Source organism: Bidens hawaiensis, unplaced genomic scaffold, assembly GCF_021521415.1.
Source record: "Bidens hawaiensis isolate Kalapana, Puna unplaced genomic scaffold, B.hawaiensis_p1.1 tig00005162_1, whole genome shotgun sequence".
NCBI classification, from domain to species: domain Eukaryota; kingdom Viridiplantae; phylum Streptophyta; class Magnoliopsida; order Asterales; family Asteraceae; genus Bidens; species Bidens hawaiensis.
Genome location: NW_027491330.1, coordinates 279976 through 301659, shown reverse-complemented (window position 1 = coordinate 301659; position 21684 = coordinate 279976). Strand labels below are relative to the sequence as shown.

The 21684-nt window shown below is 38.5% G+C and overlaps 2 protein-coding genes across 5 annotated transcripts; one reads left to right on the top strand and one right to left on the bottom strand.

The window, feature by feature from the left end:
• Nucleotides 1-885: 885 nt before the first annotated feature.
• LOC143629147 (uncharacterized) lies at nt 886-7267 on the bottom strand. Of its 4 annotated transcripts, XM_077098500.1 has the most exons (5): nt 6948-7267; nt 5742-5908; nt 4495-5238; nt 2562-3465; nt 886-2507 (listed from the first exon to the last, which is right to left on the bottom strand). In XM_077098500.1, exons 1-5 carry the CDS (start codon nt 7198-7200, stop codon nt 1957-1959), a joined length of 2619 nt encoding a protein of 872 aa, XP_076954615.1. In that variant the 5' UTR covers nt 7201-7267; the 3' UTR covers nt 886-1956. The 4 variants fall into 4 exon arrangements, with proteins under 4 accessions (XP_076954615.1, XP_076954613.1, XP_076954614.1 ...); XM_077098498.1 differs by having other exon boundaries at nt 1219-3465; nt 5742-5905; nt 6948-7266; XM_077098499.1 differs by having other exon boundaries at nt 1219-3465; nt 5742-5902; nt 6948-7266.
• Nucleotides 7268-19516: 12249 nt separating this feature from the next.
• LOC143629110 (uncharacterized) lies at nt 19517-21684 on the top strand. The gene is made up of 6 exons (XM_077098468.1): nt 19517-19594; nt 19705-19786; nt 19876-20390; nt 20873-20993; nt 21065-21192; nt 21277-21684. Exons 1-6 carry the CDS (start codon nt 19517-19519, stop codon nt 21682-21684), a joined length of 1332 nt encoding a protein of 443 aa, XP_076954583.1.

Sequence of the window (21684 nt, the reverse complement as noted above, 5' to 3'; positions counted from 1 at the left end):
ATGCTAAACTTTGACCTAGTCTTTAAAACTGCTAGTTCTGGCCTTCTAGATGGAGAATCATATTTTTAAACATTATGTGTGATTCAAACTCTAGCAACGTGAACAAAATGTCACGCGCCATTCATTTATATATTGGGATGCTTTTAATATATTGAGATGCTTTTAATACAAAATGTCACACGCCATTCATTTATATAGACAACAGTAAAAGCTACATTTACACTGCTAATTTGTTGTGTGATGTTGAAAATATGTAACGTGGAAGAGAGAGTGGTTAAGCGGTTAGATAAGAGACATATAAGGAATAGATACAAGTGGTTATGTGATTCTCATAGTTTTTAAGTGGAAAAGTGATTATGTATTGAGCGGTCCAAATGTTCAATACAAAAAGCTGAAAACCATGAGAATTGAAAAACACATTCACATAGTCTCCACTAGAATACTAGATATAGAGATATACATACATAATCACATAGCGGGCTTATAATATCATAGTTTAAGTAACATGTCTAGTATATTTACATGTTTCATTCTTTAATTTATGCTCGTGAACATTCATTTACTTTATTTGCTTATGTTTGTGAATATTCGTTCATTTATGTTTAGTTACATTCATCAATGTTCATTCTTTTATGTTCAAGTTTAATTTTTCTTGTTTTCTTTTCACGCTCATTTATATAATCATTTAGTTCTTTAGACTCATTACAATCCAGTCCAGAGTTATGAAACTAAAATATCAAAAATTAGATTTTAGTCCAACTATATCAACTTTTTAGCCGATAAATTTTTATCTTCGTTTGATGTTCGCTTTGTTATGCCCATTTATCAATGTTCAGTTATTTTCATTTGTTTACTTGCATGAACCGTTCGTTGATACCATTAACAAACGAACTAAAACACGCTCATTTTCAGCGAACACGAACAAAAAACCTTGGTCCTTTAATTGTTCATGTTCCATCAAGTGTTTGGTAAAAGGTTAAACAAATTAACACGAACATGCTCTGTTGGTGTACATTCAGTTCGTTTACAAGCCTAGTTAAATGACAAAACAAAGGTTAGTCTGTTTCACTGAATAGTTAATATGAAGAATATGTTACATGTATCATTATTTAAGAATTCTTGCAACTTGTAAGGGGACCAAGAGAGGACAAGTTTTGTAATTCATATGTCAACATAGAGTAGTTTAAGTGGGACTTTCATTTCAAAATCAACTCCTTGACTAACAAAATATCGTTTTCTTTCACTTATCCAAGTGGGTCAAGCATCGAGAAGTTGAAGTAGCCGACTGGTTCAAAGGAGTTTATAACGACGGTCCTGATGTTCTGTCAACTTTCGCCATCGCCTGGTTGCCAAATCGTCAAGCCATCGTCGTTTTCTAACCCAATTCAATAAAGGGTTTTGTTTCAACTTGACAAAAAGACTAGTATACACTGTATTACAGCTTGATTTGGAATGGTTTTTTTATATAAAATCCAACTGGCTTGGGATAAAGACAATTTGCTGCTATTGTTGACGTAATAGAGAAAAATAAATTGATAAAAGAAAACAAAAACGAACGCCAACACCTGTAGCAGCTTTTGTTGACACAATACGAAAGCGATAGGCCGATAGTAGCACAGCTAAAACAAATGCATACACACAGTTTGACTCAGTCAGAATCCAACCCTACCTAATCTCAGGTCAGTTAAAAGTATGAAAGTATTTCTAGCAAAACACAATTACACAAGGTTCAGGCCAAAAACGAGTTTGGAACAAAACGGGCCATACTGAGATTTATAATCTGTAACTAATTTCAAGAGCAAAAACTAAATGTGTACCAAAATTAGCAGAAAATAAAGGTTTACGAAGGAATAATTGTAAAAGTTGTACAAGGCATAGTTGTTTAGGTTACAAAACAACTACATACAAAACAATTTGTAAATAATTTCAAGGCAACTAACCACCAAAGTTTACGACTTACATTGTTGACATCAGCATTGCTCTGATTTTGGCCCTGAGATCATCAGAAACCTCAGTTGTCGTGGATGGCTGAGTCAGCGGTTTCAGATCTTGTAAAGAACTTGATGTATCAACCGAAGGTTCTCTAGTAGCTCCATTAACCAAAGGTACTCCTTTTGACGGGCCCGTTATCTCCCCTTCTTCAAGTTCTTCTCTTTCCGAGTTTGGTCCCTTAATATTCTTATTAGCCTTACTTTGGTCCCTCGACTCCTCTTCTGAAGACACATCATGCTTCTCTTTATGCCTAGAGGAGTGGCTTTTCCTATGCTTATGCCTATGAGAAGATTTGTGAGACCCATGTTTTCGTTTTCTTCTAGAATGTTTATCGTCACTGTCATCTTCATCATGTGAAGAATGGTGAGATCGGTGTTTCTTTCTAGAATATTCATGTTCACTATCTTCATCTTCATACGATCGGTGTTTCTTTCTAGAATATTCATCTTCACTCTCCTGTTCATCTTCATATCGGTGTTTCTTTCTAGAACGTTCGTGTTCACTTTCTTGTTCATCTTCATGAGATCGGTGTTTCCTTCTAGAACGTTCGGGTTCACTTTCTTGTTCACCGTCTTCATAAGAGCTAGAAGATCGATGCTTCTTTTTCTTTGAATGCTTTTGATCCTTTTCATCAGTGATTCTGTCCAAGTCATCATCGTGTTTATGAGAAGAACGATGAGATCGATGTCTTTTTGCATGTTTGTAATCTCTTTCATCTGCATATTTTTCGTCTCTCTCATCTTCAACTGAATGACTATGAGATCGATGTTTCTTACTATGGTGTCTATGTGACCTCTTTCTTTCTCTCTCATCATCGCCATCGTCCTCATCATCATCATCATGGTCATCTTTATTGTCTTTTGTAGAACGAGCTCGATATTTTCTCATTGCTCGTTTTTCTTCGTTCAAATGTTCTTTTTCTGATTTTGATATATTATCTGCAGCGCCAACATCTAAAGGAGGTGTGTTCTTCTCGGTTTCTTTGGCTGCAAGGCGGTTGTCAGTTTGTGGCTCAGCTGATGAGCCACGTGAGAGCCCGGCTTTTAATGGAGCTGCTCCACTTTTCAGCTGGGCCACAAACATCTTGGCCCGTTTAAGCCTCTCAGCCTTTAATTTCTGCTCGTGAGTCAACTTTGACTCAGAGGAACCATCTTCATTAGATGACTGCCCATACAAAAATCCTAAATTGGAAGGCTTAATGCCTCTGGTAGCAGCTTGAAGAATTGCTGCTGCTTGGTCAGCATCCACCTGGACTCGAGGTGGTGATTGTGTGGACTTAGCAGGCACGTCTGATCCTTCTTTTTTAGACTTGTTAATTATCATCTTAAACTTCTCTTTTCTTTCAGAATCAAGTGGTATATCATCAGATTCCATTATATCATTCTCATTCTCCCTCGAGATAGACTTTTTCTTGTTTGAGATATGTCCTTTGAAATCTTCTTTCTCATTGTAACTTTTGACAGTTAGTTTCGACTACAAGATGAAATGAGCAAACAATCAGCCATGAAGTATATAAATTAACTTGACACAACAACAACAACAACAACAACAACAATAATAATCAAGACCACGAAAACTCTATGATTTTGAACCAAGCACGGTGATAGCAGTCATAGCACAATCATATTAATCAGCTTCTTGTGTTAAGAAAAAATATGTACAATGAATTATTTAGTCAACTTTTTAAATATACATATAACTTATATAAGCCTTTGATACAACTCCACTCTTAATCATAATTTCATTGAAAACAGATACTGCAAGGTAAATTAACTTAAGCTAGGAAACGCTAAAATCATGCACAAACCAGCTAAACCTTTCAGCTTAAGGCAAACAGAGAAGAATGTGATTAGACATTAACAAGAATATTATAAATTTTGTGCCCGCGCGATGAGAGCCGCATTTGCGTATTTTGTTAACCATAGACTATTTACAAAAGGTTCTAAAATATATGTAAACCCACGAAAAAAATTGACATTAAATACACCATAAACTCAAATTAAAACGTTGTTAATTAGAATGCCGAAAACGGTAAACGGCATCATTTTACCACAAACAAAAAAAGTAAACTGTGACACGGGTCGCATGACTGTACGCTTATGCTTCGATCATTTGTACATTCCATTAACAACTCGGTTTTGAACAAAATTGATATCGATAAATAGATAAAAATAAGCACGTCACAACGGAATACTCAACTTTGTAAAGCATCGTATCTTAATTCTTAAAGGTTATAAGATAAACAAAATATTAAATCCACGTGACATTAACATGGTTGACCAAATAATAATAATAATAATAATAATAATAAAATCAAAAACTTTAGTGTCTAAATGGTATGTTTAGAGGGGGGTCTATAAGAAACTTAGAAAAAGTCATGCTTAAAGCACTTGGACCAAATGTTTTAAGCACTTGTAAGAAGTGAATAGTGTTTTTTATTCACAATCAAAGTTTGTAAATTAATATATATGTAAATATTATATGACAGTTAAGAATAAGTACCTCTTGGGTTCTCTGGAGAACTTTCAGATAGTATGGATGGAATATATTAGATGGGATTAAAAATGGGAATCTTCTATGACCACGGTCTTGTTCCATGAGTACAGCCTCAAACTGTCTCCCGTTCTTGATGATGAATTCAACTATCTTTTCAACCAGCCGTTTCATTTCAGATGGTGGGTCCACAAGCATGAGCTCAGTTTTGGGAATTGGAGGTAGAGAAGAAGCCCGTGACTTATCGGGTACAGAAGATAGTGAACCCAAAAACTCATCTTTCTTAGCACTACTAGTTCTTCTCTCTTTCAATGCATTTGGCAAAGAATTCCTTTTTATAACAGGCTCATCTTTGTCAGATGGCAATGCAGTTTTCGCTGCTGCAAGAGGAATGGTAGCATCTGCATTCACAGTGTTCCCAGATACGCATTCTTTAGATGATGATGATGATGGATGATCTGTTCCACCATCATCATCCTCGCCAGTGCCATAAACAGAACCAAGTAAAGACAATGCTCCAGTATTAGATATTTTCTCCTCATTTTCAGGCTGCCCGTTGTCTTTTGAATGTAAGAGATCCTGGTTGTCAACCAAAAATCTGAAGTATGGATGTAGCTGATGATCTGGCATTAAAAACCCAAAGGTCGGGTTGTCTCCTTGCTTAACCCTCAAAATAATTTCTGATTGACCTCCATTTTTACTCACAAAGAGAGCAGTCCTTGCAATAATCTGATGTACTTTCTCTGTCGAAGGCTAGAAAAACACAAAAACAAATAGAAAACAAGAATAATTGATTTTTAGCAAACAGAAATTGCTAAGAATGCCTAAATAATATAAACTAGAAATGACGAAATGCCAAATAAGCAAAGATGCAGAATAAGATAAAGAAACTAAAAAAAAGAATTATAATAACGATAATAATATGAATTACTTAAAATGTATAATGTATAAGTGCCATTCTCAAGTTGTGTGATGATTTATCCTTACTACAGTAATAAAGCATGTTATAATCCTAACCCCACCTGCACAGACCCTTGCACATGATATCAAAAGAGAACATGGTGCCTGTGAATGGCAACCTTAGATCACAACGCGATCCCTGCTCCAAGCATCTGTAAACTTAGACATGGTGAGCTTTTAAAAAACATATGTACCTTTGAGAATTATCCTTTGGTCACCTTCATCTAAGTAGCAGTTACAAATAAACAATATTATCAAAGCTATTAAGCTCATAAAGCTGATGTATTTGAACTTACCAAGTTTTGAACAAGGCTGTCAGGTACAGGAAAAGGTGGATGAAATTTAGGAACTTCTGGTTCAGTCTCGGCAGTCTTTTGATCATTAGGATCCTCATCATTTCCATAAGAAAAAGGAACAGCATTAAATCCAGCAGTGGGTTCTGGTTTTGCTTCTTCTTCTTCTTCTGAATACCACAAAACAGTTGTGTTAGATTTAGAAACACTAAAAATCCAGTAAAACAGTACCGTCAACAAAATCTATATAATAAAAATACAAAAACATGTGAGGGCCAATAACAAGTTATTACAACGCACACAACAATAAAAAAATAAAAAATACAACTAAATCACAAAATTATTTTAGATGCTTTTACGTGTTCGCACTGTATCCAAAGAGCTTCAAAGTTCAAAAGCCCAAGGCTTTCCAGAGACATATAGTCCATACATCATCTCAAAAGAAACATGTTAACTCTTTTGCAACACTAACTAAGCCCTTCATCTCAGAAGAACTTATAAGACGCTTTTTATCAAATCAAGAAACATCATGTCCAGATATCAACTCAATGAAACATAATATGAGTTCATAAAAAACATCTTGCAACAAATTCTATCAAATTTCCTCAAAACAGAAAAGCAATGCTTCATTTGATTTAGGACGGCAGACTATCCGGCTAAAGAAACTGAGCCGTTCAGGTTTCAACCTAGGCCCTCGGGCAAGGCAAATTGAGCAGGAAAAACACCTTTCTGCCATCCAGGCAGTCCATCGACCTTCGAGCAAGATTTCAGCCTGATTTTGGTCAGATTCCAGCCAAATGCTGAAATTCTAGCAAAATCTGCAAATTCCAGTCAAACTGGTCTTAAACATCCGACAATGACATGAAACCATCCTAAACTATCCTTAAAACAAAAGCCTAAAACATGTCTAAAACAACAAAAAAACGTATTCTACGCTATGCACCATGCTTATCTCGGGCCCTTGCTTATTAATCCCCCTCCACCTAGACCCTAAGCTCACCCTTTGCGCCTTGCGCCTTTGTCAACTATGGTTTCGACTTTCGAGACTAACATTCAATTTAACAAAATGCAATGACGTTTCAATCCTATATACCAAACAAACAAGTGAAAAACAATAACCCTATGAACCTAAAAATCCAGCTTACATTTCCACTACAACATACAAAATTCAAATACGTAATAAACAAGTATTAATATTAATATTATTACCTTCTTCTTCGGACTGTGAAGGGAGATCCAGGTACCGTTCGTAATCGAGGTCCGCATCAGCGGACGACGAGTGCGACGTCTGTGGATTCCGCCGCCTCCGAGACGGCGGCGGACTGGACAGGAGGTGCCGGACGTCGTAACGGTCGATTAACAGCGAATTCCATTCCACGAGTGCGTCGTCGGAGTTGACGAACGCCGCGGCGGTGTCGTCGTCGAAGAGAAGCGCGTGCCGTCCGTTGATTTCGATGTTCATTTGAGTCGTCTGTGATCGAATTGGTTGATTGCTTGTGCAGGTGGAAGTGATTGATGAAACCCTATGAGAGAGAATGTATGTATGGGTGACTTGATGAAACCGAAACCGAACTAATCGAAAATCAAACTGAAGTATTAACTGTCGGTTAATATTTTTTGATTTTTTGAATAACCGTTTTTCGGTTCCGTTTTAATTAGCCGTTTATTCGTAACCGGTTAACAAAATCTCAATTATGGCTGATTAATAATGTAACATGTCAGCTCAACTTTCGAGTCCATTAGTTTTTGTTTTATTTTCTAAGTGTGGCCCATTAACAATTTAACCTAAAAGTTTCCGTCGCTCGCAAGTTGTAAATCTCAGTTTCTTATTCATTCGGCATCCACATTAGAACTACACTGCCGTAACTATAATCTGACGTCAGCCAGAAAAAGAAACGCACTTAAGTGGCGACAATAAATTTCGAAAGATTTCAAAGAAGGATATTATCTTGATATAATCTTATAGTGATTCACAAAATCATTTTTAGTATGTGTTAGACTACTACAACAAAAATTAATTTCAAGTATAAACTAAAGTCACAAATTGGTTTCAATCTCAAACCTTAAAGGTCTTTTTTTATATGTAAGTGATGGATTTTGCATCAAGTCATGAAATTGATTGTAATTAATGGTACATATGATGTAAAAACAACTTACAATGGTATAAGTTTTTGGTGGTTCAAGACTCAAATGGCGATTATGTTCCGCATAATCGTTAGGGTTTATAGCATCCTTCGGTCATAATCACTAAACCGAATCTGTCTAAACAAAGTTTAGTATATTTAATTTAGCTTTTAACCAAGAAATATGGGTATATAAAGGTGTTTAGGTTCGGAATTTTAGTGAAAGTTAGTAGTAAATGTGATGTTTTGTAAAAATTATAAATAAAAAATTAACGAGTAAGATCATCATGTTCTCAACGTTGAGTCCGTTTCTTTTGCAGTAGTCTTGGATGAGTTGTCAGAGTCGATTCAGGGGACTCTCCCGTGGTGCATGATGTTCGCAGACGATATTGTGTTACTTGCTGAGAGAAAACAAGATCTAAACATGAGGCTTGAGGAGTGGTGAACAACCTTAGAGACAAAAGGTTTAAAGATTAGCCGCTCTAAGAGGGAGTACCTCCACTGTGATTTTGGTGGGATAAACGACAATGAGGACGCACAGATCACCATTGAAGGGCAGGTGGTCCCGCAGGTAACGAAGTTCAAGTATCTAGGGTCATTTGTTCAGAGCGATGGGGAATTAGACAGTGATGTGACACATCGAGTTCAGGTAGGATGGTGTAGATGGAAAGTAGCCACAGGTATATTGTGCGACAAGAGTTTCCCGACTAAACTAAAGGGGAAATTTTACAGGGTTGCAGTTAGACCTGCAATGCTATATGGAACAGATTGTTGGGCCATGAAAAGGCACAAGTGCGGAAGATGGAGGTAGCAGAAATGAGAATGCTACGTTGGACGTGTGGGCACACAAGGCTAGACCGAATAAGAAACATTGTGTTTCGATAGAGATTAGGGGTGACGAACATAGCAGACAAGATAAGAGAGTGGAGATTGAGATGGTTTGGACATGTGAAGAGAAGACAGACAACGAATCCTGTTAGATCCGTAGAAAACATTACTATAGAGGGGAGGAGGGGTAGAGGACGACCTAAATTGACTTGGGATGAGAGGATTAGGCATGATTTGATAGATCTAAACCTCTCCGAGGACATGGTTGGGGATATGAATTCTTGGAGAAGTAGAATTAAAGTTAAGGATTTTTAGGGAGAAATGAATACCTTAGGGCTTATACTTAACTATTTAGGTCACATACCATAATGGTATTTTCCTTACATATTATTATTATTATTATTATTATTATTATTATTATTATTATTTTAGTTTTTATCTAACTGTTGAACTTTGATTTTCTTTGTTTTGCCTCATACATATGTATTTAGAGCCAAGGGTCTCTCTGGAAGCCACATCTTTATCCCTTTGGATAGAGGTACGGTGTGCCTACATCCCACCCTCCCCAGACCCTACTTATAGCTTTGCTGTCGGTGGGACTTCACTAGGTATGATTGATTGATCATCATGTTCTCAAGAAATACCCAATTTCCATTTCCACTTCATAAGATTATTTGTGTAAATATATTTACCTTTAAAAAGGAAATTATATATTACATATTGCTATTGCATTCCGTCGTTAACTACAAGTTAGATATGGGAGATCTAGGTTCGGTGGCGAAGCTTGGGCAAATATGTCGAGGGGTGGACGAAAATACGCATTAAAAACCCGTAAAAGGAGGGAGCTGCGATCAAATTTTAGGTTAAAGGCGGGTAAATTTACATTATTGCGCAAAAAAACGGAGAGGGTCGGGCCACCCCTGGCCCCAACTATCATTCGCCACTGTCTAGGTTTAAGTTCCACATATGACAAATAAATATGGGGTATCCTCTGAACGGTGGAATGAAGATAATTGGATTGGTCATTGACCAATCAGTGATCCAAATGGCTATTAAACAAAAATAAAAATCTGGAACACCACAACACAAAAGTTCCCTTTTCAACAATGGATCAAAGATCAATTTCGTGTAACAGTGGACATCGTTAGTTTCTTTTGTTACGGTTTCACAGCCCCATCGTAACATGGCGGGTCAATATACTAGTTAATTCTAAATGATAGCTTGCACCCTTTTTTTCGAACAGATCACTTATACTTGTTGAAATGGGTTTAAAAATTTAAGAGGAGTTATGAGATAATAATTAAAATAAATGCAATATTGTTTTCAAACGGGTTAACAGGCTAAAATGTAAAGAGTTTGTGGCATTGATCCCAAATCTTCAAATTCATTAAGAATAACTTATGATAAATGTTAAGTAAAGGTTATTCTAGAGGAAATGTAGTAGGATAATAAATAAATAAAAAACGTAATAAATCAAGGCCGGCCTATGAAATCCGGGAAAGATTTACCGGAACCTCCGGAGTTTCGAAATATTTAGCTGAACAGTATATAAAAAAAATTAGAGTGAACCCTTTAATATAATACATTAAAATTGAACAAGTGATGCAGTGCTTAGTGTCACAGCCCCCGACCCCTATACCCCGGGAGGGGAGCCGTGAACATTGATTGGTGGTATCGGTGTTTATTAAATTATTTTGCAGCGGAAAATTCATCAGAACCGTAGTTAGGAAAAATGATCAGAGTTATAAAAACACCATGATTATTATTATGATAAAACCGGGAATTTAATCCGTTCTGATACAAACATAAATTTTATAGGGTTAAACCCTAATTTACAAAACACGTTTCTTTATTCTGGTGACAAGCCACTTATTTAAGCTGGAAGCCCGCATGCATCATTCCTTTGTCTTTAACAAGTCACCTGAAACATGTTTAAAATATTTGATCAGCAAGAAATACTGGTGAGTACATTCATTTGTAAATGACCCATTTTACAGTTACAGCATTAAGTTGTTTTTACATCTGTCTGCTTACAAATTACCGAAAGGTACTTGTCACTCGACCGTATCTATGACTGTGGTCATATTACTTATTGGCTAACACTTGTCCAATAAGTAACGTGTTAGAGCCAGTAGGCAAGCCGTGTATACAAAACCCCACAATACCAGTAGTAATCATCCCGTAAGTCTACAGAGACTTAATCACTGTAATGTATTTAAAATACTTAAAAAATATATTTGAAAACATTTAGATCATTTGCCATGAGTTTTATAGGTTTTGAAATCATCATGACAATGTCGGAAAAATAGTTGTCTCACGCAAATGTGAGTTGTATAAAAACTCGAATGTCTCACCTTGCAGGTTTACAATCAAAGAAAACCTCTGGTATTAAGCACCTAAGATAAACACAATGTAGTATCACTAGATTAGTATAAAACCAATAATCATAACGATAATCACGAGAGTAGAAACTTTACACGATGACACAATGTCATACCTTAACAGGCAGAGCTTTTGGATTCGTGTATATTTCTTTCGATCGGATAGGGTATCGTTACGACACTCGGGTATTATACTATCTCTTAATATTATATGTATGTGTGTGTTTTCAGAGAAAGAAAGAAATTTTGTGCGAAGAAATAAAGTCCCGTTCACTTCCTATTTATAGCAAGTTTCGGAATCGCGGTACGCGATGGCCATAAATAGAAAGCCGCCGCGTACCGCGAAGCATCTTGTAGCTTCGCTGAGTCAGCCCTAGGCCTGCTACGTGGCAGGCCACGTGTCCACTGTGTAACCTCCACGTCGCGGTACGCGATGAGTAATTTGAACCCGTCGCGTATCGCGTTGGAAGGATTTTATTTATTTATTTATTTATTTTATTTTTCTTAATGCCCAACAAAAATACTAAGGCGGTGCGAAGTGCAAAGTGCGCCATCAAGGCACCACATTGCGCCCGAGCCCGTGCGCGTGCGGGTGCTCTGCACCCTCCGCTAGGACCACTGGGTGTGATATGCCTTATAATAACATTATCATAGAAATTTCCGATTCTTATAAAGAGTTCACTAGTTTGTTAATCTAGCGATGTGGGACAAGAGTTTACAAACCTATTTATACTAAGGTGGTTCCTTCTCCATTTCTTTCCTCCACTAATGTGGGATGGAATTTCCTTCTTCCATTTCCTTACTTCTTCCTTTTATTTAATTTTTGGTTTGTTATAATTAGGGTGCAAATGAGCTTATTCGAACCCCAACTCGGCTCGTTAAACTTACACAATATCGATCTCGGCTTGTTTACTATCTAGTAATTAACTTTTAGACATTTATAAATTATAATTGTGTGCGTATATAATATTACAAAAATAACATGTTAGTTTAGGCTCGCAAGCCGACTCAAACTCGATAAATAAAGCTTGCGCTCATTTAAGCCTGGTTCAATCAAGTTTTTTCATGAGGTGATCTCGAGTAATTCGCGTGTGGTTAAAACATTGGTTTGTGTCTTTGTGACATTAAGCTGAAGCTCCCTCCCTTTCAATTTTTTTACTTTTACATGTTTAATTAGGGTTTGTCTTTTGACAGTTGCAAACATCAAACAACAATACAGCCGCCCCATCGAACCATCCTCCGCTCCGGCCACCGCCGCAGCACCGCCAGTCCCCACCACCGTCGGCCGACCACTGTTAACTCTACCAGGTTTCACTCTTTGTTAATTTGATTTAATAGACTGTATCATTTAATTAATTACTGTTTTACTTTTTACATTATTAAGTTGTTAACTTGATGTAAGGCCCCGTTACCGGTAGCCCTACTTTCGTGTTGGATTTACTCATAAACACAGTTCTAAATATCAGAGTTAATTAAAACATTTACGCGGAATATAAAACTTTCATAAAACATTACATAATTCATAACTTGTCTCAAAACATCCTTTGTCTTTCAACATTAAAGCATTAAAATTAAAACATCATAAGTCTTCAGATGCCAGACTCTTATTCAGTGCCACGTGTCTCCTCAAGCGAGCTGCCTCATCCTACTCACCTGCGTGCATACTAAAAGTCAGCTACGCTGAGTGAGTTCTAGTTAATCACATAATCATACAATACATTCTTACATTTCATACTTAACCTCTTAACTTTCTTTCATACACACCTAAGTGCTTTTACTTTCATTTTTACCTTCATACTTTCTTTACATACATAATCATACGTTTTAAAGAGCCTTTCGCCCTATAACCTCACAGATATTATAAGGGTCTGGTCCCTAATTTCGAATATTAGAAGGGTTCGATTCCCTAACATCACAGATATTATAAGGGTCTGGTCCCTAACATCACAGATATTATAAGGGTCTGGTCCCTAGTTTTCGAATATTAGTAGGGTTCGATTCCCTCTTCGTTACCATACAACCATACATCATACCTCGAGTATTATTAGGGCTCGGTACCCTCCTTCCTCGAATATTAGTAGGGTTCGGTTCCCTAGTTCTCGAATATTAGTAGGGTTCGATTCCCTCTTCGTTACCATACAACCATACATCATACCTCGAGTATTATTAGGGCTCGGTACCCTCCTTCCTCGAATATTAGTAGGGTTCGGTTCCCTAGTTCTCGAATATTAGTAGGGTTCGATTCCCTCTTCGTTACCATACAACCATCATTTCCTTCTTTTATTAACTTTATCACATTCATACACATAAGCATACATAACATACTTACCTTATATCTTGCTGGCCATAAATCCTTTCTTTCTTTACTAACCCTTCATCTACTAACACTTCTGACTGCACTTTGATGATTTCTTCAAAAAGACTTGAGTTCATGATCAACTTGTATGACTTCACTGTTGCAAGGACTTCCTCATTCTTACGACTTAGCGCATCAGCGACCACGTTAGCTTTACCGGGGTAATACTTAATCTCACAGTCGTAATCCTTTATCAATTCTAACCATCTTCTCTGCCTCATGTTCAATTCTTTCTGCTCGAAGAAGTACTTTAAACTCTTATGATTTGTATAGATAGTACACTTAGTACCGTACAGATAATGCCTCCATATCTTAAGAGCATGCACTACAGCTGCTAACTCCAAATCATGCGTTGGATAAGTACTTTCGTGGACTTTCAACTGTCTAGACGCGTAAGCTATCACCTTCCCTCGTTGCATCAACACGCAACCTAGTCCTTGATGCGAGGCATCGGCAAAAAACAACGAAATCCTCGTCACCATCGGGTAGAGCAAGGATTGGAGCTTGCGTGAGTCTCTTCTTTAATTCTTCAAAGGCTTCTTCTTGAAACTTTCCCCAACTGAATACTATCGACTTTCGGGTCATACCGGTCAGCGGTGCGGCTATCTTGGAGAAACCTTCGATGAATCTCCTATAGTAGCCAGCTAACCCTAGGAAGCTTCGTATATCAGTCGGATTCTGCGGAGTCTTCCAATTCGTTATCGCTTCAATCTTAGCTGGGTCCACGGTAATCCCCTCCGGATTAACCACGTGACCTAAAAATTGCACTTCTCTTAACCAGAACGCGCATTTCGAAAACTTGGCGTACAACTTCTCTTTCTCCAGAACTTCCAATACCTCTCTCAGATGCTCGGCATGGTCAGACTCGCTCTTTGAATAAATCAATATATCATCGATGAATACGATAACCGACTTATCCAACATCGGTCGACACACCCTATTCATCATGTCCATAAATGCTGCAGGAGCATTGGTTAGACCGAATGACATTACGAGGAACTCGTAGTGTCCATACCGCGTTCGGAACGCTGTCTTAGGGATGTCTGCCTCTTTCACCTTCAGCTGATGGTAGCCTGATCTGAGATCTATTCGTGAGAACCAACTTGAACCTTGCAGTTGGTCAAACAGATCATCAATCCTTGGCAAAGGATATCTATTCTTTACCGTAAGCTTATTCAACTCACGATAATCTATGGACATTCTCATACTTCCATCCTTCTTTTTCACGAACAATACTGGTGCGCCCCACGGGGAAACACTCGGTCTTATGAAACCTTTGTCGAGGAGTTCTTGCAGTTGGGACATCAATTCTTTCATCTCGGACGGTGCTAGACGGTAAGGCGCCTTTGCGACAGGCTGGGCTCCTGGTATTAAATCTATCTGAAATTCTATCTCTCGCCCCGGTGGCAACCCCGGAAGATCCTCAGGGAATACTTCTGGGTAGTCGCGCACAATAGGAACATCTTTCATTTCTTTCGTCTCGGCCGTAGCGTTGACGACATACGCCAGGTAGGCACAACACCCTCGCCTTAGCAAACCCTCGGCTTTTATCATCGAAATGACATTAAGCCCAGAACTTTCCTTATCACCATAAACTGTCACCGCACTACCATCCAATGACTTTAACCTTATCATCCTACTCTTACACACTATCTGAGCCTCAAACTCAGACAACCAATCCATACCCAAAACCACATCGAACCCTCCCAAGGTCATAATGTACAAGGTAACCGGGAACTCATGTCCTTCCAATTCTATCTTACAGTTCTTAACCATCTTTGTTATTTTAACCGAAGTGTCACTGGCGGTTTCTACTACAAAAGTTTCAGACACTCGGCAGCCTTTCATTTTAGCGAGTTTACTAAATGTCGTAGCTACAAAACTTCTATTCGCACCAGAATCAAATAATACGGCAGCAGAAATGCCGTTTACTAAGAACGTACCGGTCACAACATCAGGAATCTGTCTAGCTTGCTCTTGGGTCAACATGTAGGCCCTAGTCCTCGGCCTTGCTTGATCAGCATCTTTCTTCCCACTACCTCCAGCCTCACTTTCAGTGCACTCCCTTGCCATATGACCTGTCTTGCCACATTTGTAACAGGCTGACTTAGCACCGCACTCATTAGCATAATGTCCTACCTTTCCGCACTTATAATAGACATTCGACCCCATTCTGCATTCTCCACCATGAGCCTTTCCACATTTTAGACAAACATCAGAACTTTTACCCCACCTGCACTCACCACCATGCATCTTTCCGCAGGTCTTACACGATCTCTTCTCCCACACTCTCTGCTTCTTATCTTTGGGGTTCCATAACTGGGTACCGGGTCGTTTAGCAGGTGCGACCCATCTCTTCTCTTTCTTCTCGTCTCCCACCACCACATCATCCGCAGCCAGGTCTGCATAGACCATCTCTGCGAGTTCAACAGCAGAATCGAAAGTAGCAGGTTTACTTGTCCTGACTAACATGCGGACTCTCTGTGGTAATCCCCTCACATAACACTTGATTCTCTTAGCCTCAGTGCTGACCATATCGGGTACCAACCTAGACATTCGGTTGAACTCTGTAGTGTACTCACGATGTGTCATCGTTCCAGCTTTCAAGTTTAGGAACTTCATCTCCGCCCTTTCAACCTCGGCGTCAGCACAGAACTTCTTCATTACTAACTCCTTCAGATCGTCCCACTTCATCTCTTTGATCTCTTCTCGGGTCTTCCTCTGCTCCACACTCTCCCACCAATACATAGCCTCATCCTCGAATGATTGAGTAGCATACCCTACTGCTTGATCGGGACGGAACTCGCTAATGCGGATAACCTTATCCATGGCGGTTATCCACTGAAGAGTAGCGATTGCGTCTCCTAAACCAGTCAGCTTAGGCGGGTCACAACCTTTGAAGGACTTATAGTTGCAACCGCCTCGGCCCCTCTTCCTATCATCATCTTTCACAGACCTTACCTCACTTGAGTCACCCCTTTCCCTCTCGTCATCCTTTCTATCATTACCACCTGCCCCTTCAACAGTTCTTTCACGGCTTCCAGCAGACCTTCCCGGGGTAATATTCTTCACAGCAGTGGCCACAGCTTGAACAATAGCTGCTTGAATGGCGGGATCCAGTTGAACTCCTTCATTGTTTTCCGGGTTTCTTCCCGTTGTGCTTCCTTCAGCTTCGGTGTTGGAAGCTATCTCAACCGAAGGTTGCTGGACACGACGAGGCCTGCCGCGTCGTCCAGTGCGACCTCCAGCTCCAACAATGTCTCCAGCTCCAGCCATCGTATTCTAAAAGGGAAAACACAAACATCATCACTCAAGGAACTATTTAGTACAAGGATAGCAAGGCTAACAGGTAATAACAGTGGCCAGTTGTGATTAGCTGATCACGTTACTTTCCGTGTCCTATACACTTCCCTTTATGAGTCTATTTGTGCTGGTTCTACTTAAGCAATTAGTCAAATCAAACAATCAATTATTCCTATTCCTGTCGTTCACATATCTTTTCTTTCTCATTAACATATATCATTTAATCATACACTTTACCTTTACTGATCTTGCTTGAGCGACACATGGCATTCTTGAACTGGCATCTTCTTTCCTTTCTTACTTAAATCTCATTCTCTGTTCGAGTCTAAGCATGTAGGATGCTTAAATCTCTCGAACTTTGCTCTGATACCAACTTGTATGGCCCCGTTACCGGTAGCCCTACTTTCGTGTTGGATTTACTCATAAACACAGTTCTAAATATCAGAGTTAATTAAAACATTTACGCGGAATATAAAACTTTCATAAAACATTACATAATTCATAACTTGTCTCAAAACATCCTTTGTCTTTCAACATTAAAGCATTAAAATTAAAACATCATAAGTCTTCAGATGCCAGACTCTTATTCAGTGCCACGTGTCTCCTCAAGCGAGCTGCCTCATCCTACTCACCTGCGTGCATACTAAAAGTCAGCTACGCTGAGTGAGTTCTAGTTAATCACATAATCATACAATACATTCTTACATTTCATACTTAACCTCTTAACTTTCTTTCATACACACCTAAGTGCTTTTACTTTCATTTTTACCTTCATACTTTCTTTACATACATAATCATACGTTTTAAAGAGCCTTTCGCCCTATAACCTCACAGATATTATAAGGGTCTGGTCCCTAGTTTTCGAATATTAGAAGGGTTCGATTCCCTAACATCACAGATATTATAAGGGTCTGGTCCCTAACATCACAGATATTATAAGGGTCTGGTCCCTAGTTTTCGAATATTAGTAGGGTTCGATTCCCTCTTCGTTACCATACAACCATACATCATACCTCGAGTATTATTAGGGCTCGGTACCCTCCTTCCTCGAATATTAGTAGGGTTCGGTTCCCTAGTTCTCGAATATTAGTAGGGTTCGATTCCCTCTTCGTTACCATACAACCATACATCATACCTCGAGTATTATTAGGGCTCGGTATCCTCCTTCCTCGAATATTAGTAGGGTTCGGTTCCCTAGTTCTCTAATATTAGTAGGGTTCGATTCCCTCTTCGTTACCATACAACCATCATTTCCTTCTTTTATTAACTTTATCATATTCATACACATAAGCATACATAACATACTTACCTTATACCTAGCGTTACAACCTGACAGTACGTGCAATATCCAAAGATCGTTCACGTACCATCAAGCAATCATTCATTCATATCACATATATCACATATGGCATACACTTATCACTTAGGATAAATGTATTAATCAACACATCAAGTATGCACACAGCCCCGAAAACATAACAAGGAATGGGGCTAGAAACTCACCTGAACACGGTTACGTTCACCGTTAATCGTAATCCCTTTCTTCAGTTGTGCACGGCTGACTGTATAACAAGTATACGTATCAAACAACTATCACTACTTATATCATCTTTCTAGTCTTAACTACTACCCACAACGAACGGGGGTCCAGGGGCAGCGCCCCTGGCAGCGGGGTCTAGGGGCGGAGCCCCTAGCAGGGTCCAAGGGGCAGAGCCCCTGGCTGGAGTCGAGCTGCCAGGTCAGCTTGGAAAAATTTTATTTACATTAACTGTCTTAACACATTTTTCATTAGGTTTTTTTTTTTAATTTAATTTCTAATCGAACTTGGCTTTAGGCGAAGTTAAACCTTAGGCGAACTTAGCTTTAGGCGAAGTTAAACCTTAGGCGAACTTAGCTTTAGGCGAAGTTGTCATCAGGCGAACTTGGCTTTAGGCGAAGTTAAGCCTTAGGCGAACTTAGCTCTAGGCAAAGTTGTCATCAGGCGAACTTAGCCGTAAGCGAAGTTATCAATTAGGCGAACTTGGCCTCAGGCGAAGTTATCGCTTTGAAGGCGAAGTTATCGCTTTGAAGGCGAAGTTGCCCAGTTGCAGGTGAAGTTGCCCAGATCAGCCGCTGTTTTGGTTTTTATTGAGCATTTTGGCGATTTTAACACCCTTGTTAAGGTTCGACATCACCCACTACGCTTCCCGACCATTTTCGGTCGTATCTACACTATAAAACTTGGATCTTTAAACTTCAAAGATCAAGAATCATACCTTTCTGAGCTTGTTTGGATCTTGTTTAACTTGTTATCACAACTAATCGCTCTCTCTCTCGGATCTGGCTCGGTTCTTCCCTCGGCCGGCGGCGGTGTTGGTGTGTGGTGTGTGTGTTTTGGAGTGTAAGAGAATATGGTGAAATGAAAGATATTTTAGAGTTTAGGGGATATTTATATCACTTAAATCCCATGGACCTAAGGCCCATTCTCATTTAACCCATCTCAATTAATCCAAGTTCATGATCCGCTCCTTACTCGATATCCAATAATTAACGCGAAATCACTAAACATAACTTTCTTTATTCAACATTAAAATTTTAGGATGTTACACTTGAACTAAATGTTAGTTTGTTAAAACTTGGATTTAACTTATAGGTATAATGAATATTAAGAGATATTTTCAAAGCGAACCATCAAACATTGGATCACCATTATCTTCAAGTAGTAAACGTCGAAAATAGATTTGGACAACCTTTTGTGGGACCCTTTCGAACAGAAACCAATTTCATCTTACCACCCAACTCAAAAAGATGAAATTAGACGCGCATATCTACTTAGAGGTCCGTGTCAGCCAACCGAGCATGATTTCCCGCAAACAAATTATAGTGGTAAATTAAGACGTTTTAATCATGAATGGTACGCTAATGAATTTGGAAATTGGTTGGAATATAGTGTCAATACATATAAAGCGTATTGCTTGTATTGTTACTTGTTTAAGGAGAGTGGACAAAGTGAAGCGTTTGTGAGTGAAGGGGTATGGTGTTGGCAGAAGGCTGGGGAGAAGTTTGGTGGTTATGTTGGTAAATGTAATAGTTTTCATAAAAGGCGCATGAAAAAGGGGAAGATTTAGTTAAGCAAGCTCGATATCTAGATGTGGTTGTTGATGAAGGAATTGATATACCGAAAAGACTATGTGGAGTCCGATTAAATGCTTCGATTCAACTTGCAAAAGCGTTGTTGAATGGTGCGATAGATTTTTGCGGTGGTGATGATGAGTCTGAAACGTCTCTATATAGAGGACATTTTATAGAGTTTTTAGAACTATTTGGAGAATTGAGTGAAGAAATTAATGAGGTTATATTAAGTAATGCTTCCGAGAATAACCAAATGACGGCTCTGCCGTTTCAAAAGGAAATTTGTAATTGTTTTGCAGAAGAACTCTTAAGGAAGATATTTGAAGAGCTTGGCGATGATGTCTTTTCCATATTAGTTGATGAATCGAGAGATGTTTCTGAAAAGGAACAAGTGGCTGTGGTTTTGAGATATGTTGATAAATTAGGATTTGTGAATGAGCGATTTATTGGTCTTGTGCAAGTTATGGAAACAAGTGCATTATCTCTTAAATCTGCAATTGATGAATTATTTGCTCGCCACAATTTGAGTTTTGGTAGGGTTAGAGGTCAGGTATATGGCAGGGCAAGCAGCATGTTCGACGAGTTTAATGATTTGAAAGCTTTGATTTTGAAAGAAAATTCTTCAGCATATTATGTTCATTGTTTTGCTCACCAACTTCAACTTGTTGTTGAGGCCCTTGCAACCAAACATCATGAAATTTATAAATTTTTTAAAGAAGTATCAGTTTAGTAAATGTCATTGGTGCATCTTGCCAACCAATAGATTCAATAAGAGAATGTCGAAGAGAAAGCTTGGGGTTAAATCCGCAACTGGAAGTTGAAACCGAAAGTGAAACGAATCAAGAACTGTCACTTACACTGATTTCTCACGAAAAAACAATTCTTCGTTTGGTTGCTTTATATCCTAGTGTTATTGACGTGCTTGAATATATAGAAACATCGGGAGAGATTAGTGCGGACAAAAGTCAAGCAATCGGTCTTCATATATACATGAAAACTTTTAGTTTTGTATTTTATTTACATTTGATGAAGCACATCTTGTCTGTTACTTCCGCATTGTGTGAAGCGCTTCAAAGAAAAGATCAAGATATTATGAATGCTGTTGAGCTAGTTAAATCAACTAAAGAAGACTTAAAAAGTTATCGGCTTGAAGGTTTGACTCGCTTTTGGAAGACGTCACATCGTTTTGTGACAAATATGATATTGAAGTGGTTGATATGAAAGCCGAGTATGTTGACCCGATATGTCGAAGAAGGAAGACCGGCATCACCAACCGTGACCATTATGTGGTTAATAATTTCAACACGGTTCTCGATATGCAAATCCAAGAGCTTGAAAACCGCTTTAGTGAGGTAACCACTAACTTGCTTACGCGTATGAGTTCTTTGAGCCCGTCTTGTAGTTTTAGTGCCTTTAATAAACTAAACTTGTTAAAGTTGGCCGAGATGTATCCGTATGATTTTAATTTAGATGAAATAGACAAGCTTATGTATGAACTCGGCCATTACATTACTGATGTGAAAGAAGATGAGCGGTTTGCCAACTTAAACGGGGTAAGTGATCTTGCCAAAATGATGGTGGAAACAAGAAAACACATTGATTATCCGTTGGTCTATCGTTTAATAAAGTTATCATTAGTTTTGCCCGTTGCAACGGCAAGTGTTGAAAGATGTTTTTCTTCAATGAACGATGTGAAGGCGGATCTATGTAATTATAGGACGAGTGATGGATACATGAACGATTCTTGCATTTGTTACATAGAAAGAGAGTTATTCCAACAAGTTTCGGTTGAAGATGCGATGCAACGATTTCAAATGATGGAAAGTCGTAGGGAACAATTATAG

Bases quoted from the DNA above. Each gene is read 5' to 3' on its own strand.
- LOC143629147 (XM_077098497.1), bottom strand. From the start codon at position 7,200: ATGAACATCGAAATCAACGGACGGCACGCGCTTCTCTTCGACGACGAC. The intron at 5,909-6,947 runs GTAATAATATTA...TGTGGTATTCAG, and splicing joins TTCACAGTCCGAAGAAGAAG to AAGAAGAAGAAGAAGCAAAA. The intron at 3,466-4,494 runs GTACTTATTCTT...TTCATCTTGTAG, and splicing joins TTCTCCAGAGAACCCAAGAG to TCGAAACTAACTGTCAAAAG.
- LOC143629110 (XM_077098468.1), top strand. From the start codon at position 19,517: ATGAAATTAGACGCGCATATCTACTTAGAGGTCCGTGTCAGCCAACCG. The intron at 20,391-20,872 runs GTATATGGCAGG...CATTTGATGAAG, and splicing joins TTGGTAGGGTTAGAGGTCAG to CACATCTTGTCTGTTACTTC. The intron at 21,193-21,276 runs GTAACCACTAAC...AACTTGTTAAAG, and splicing joins TTGAAAACCGCTTTAGTGAG to TTGGCCGAGATGTATCCGTA.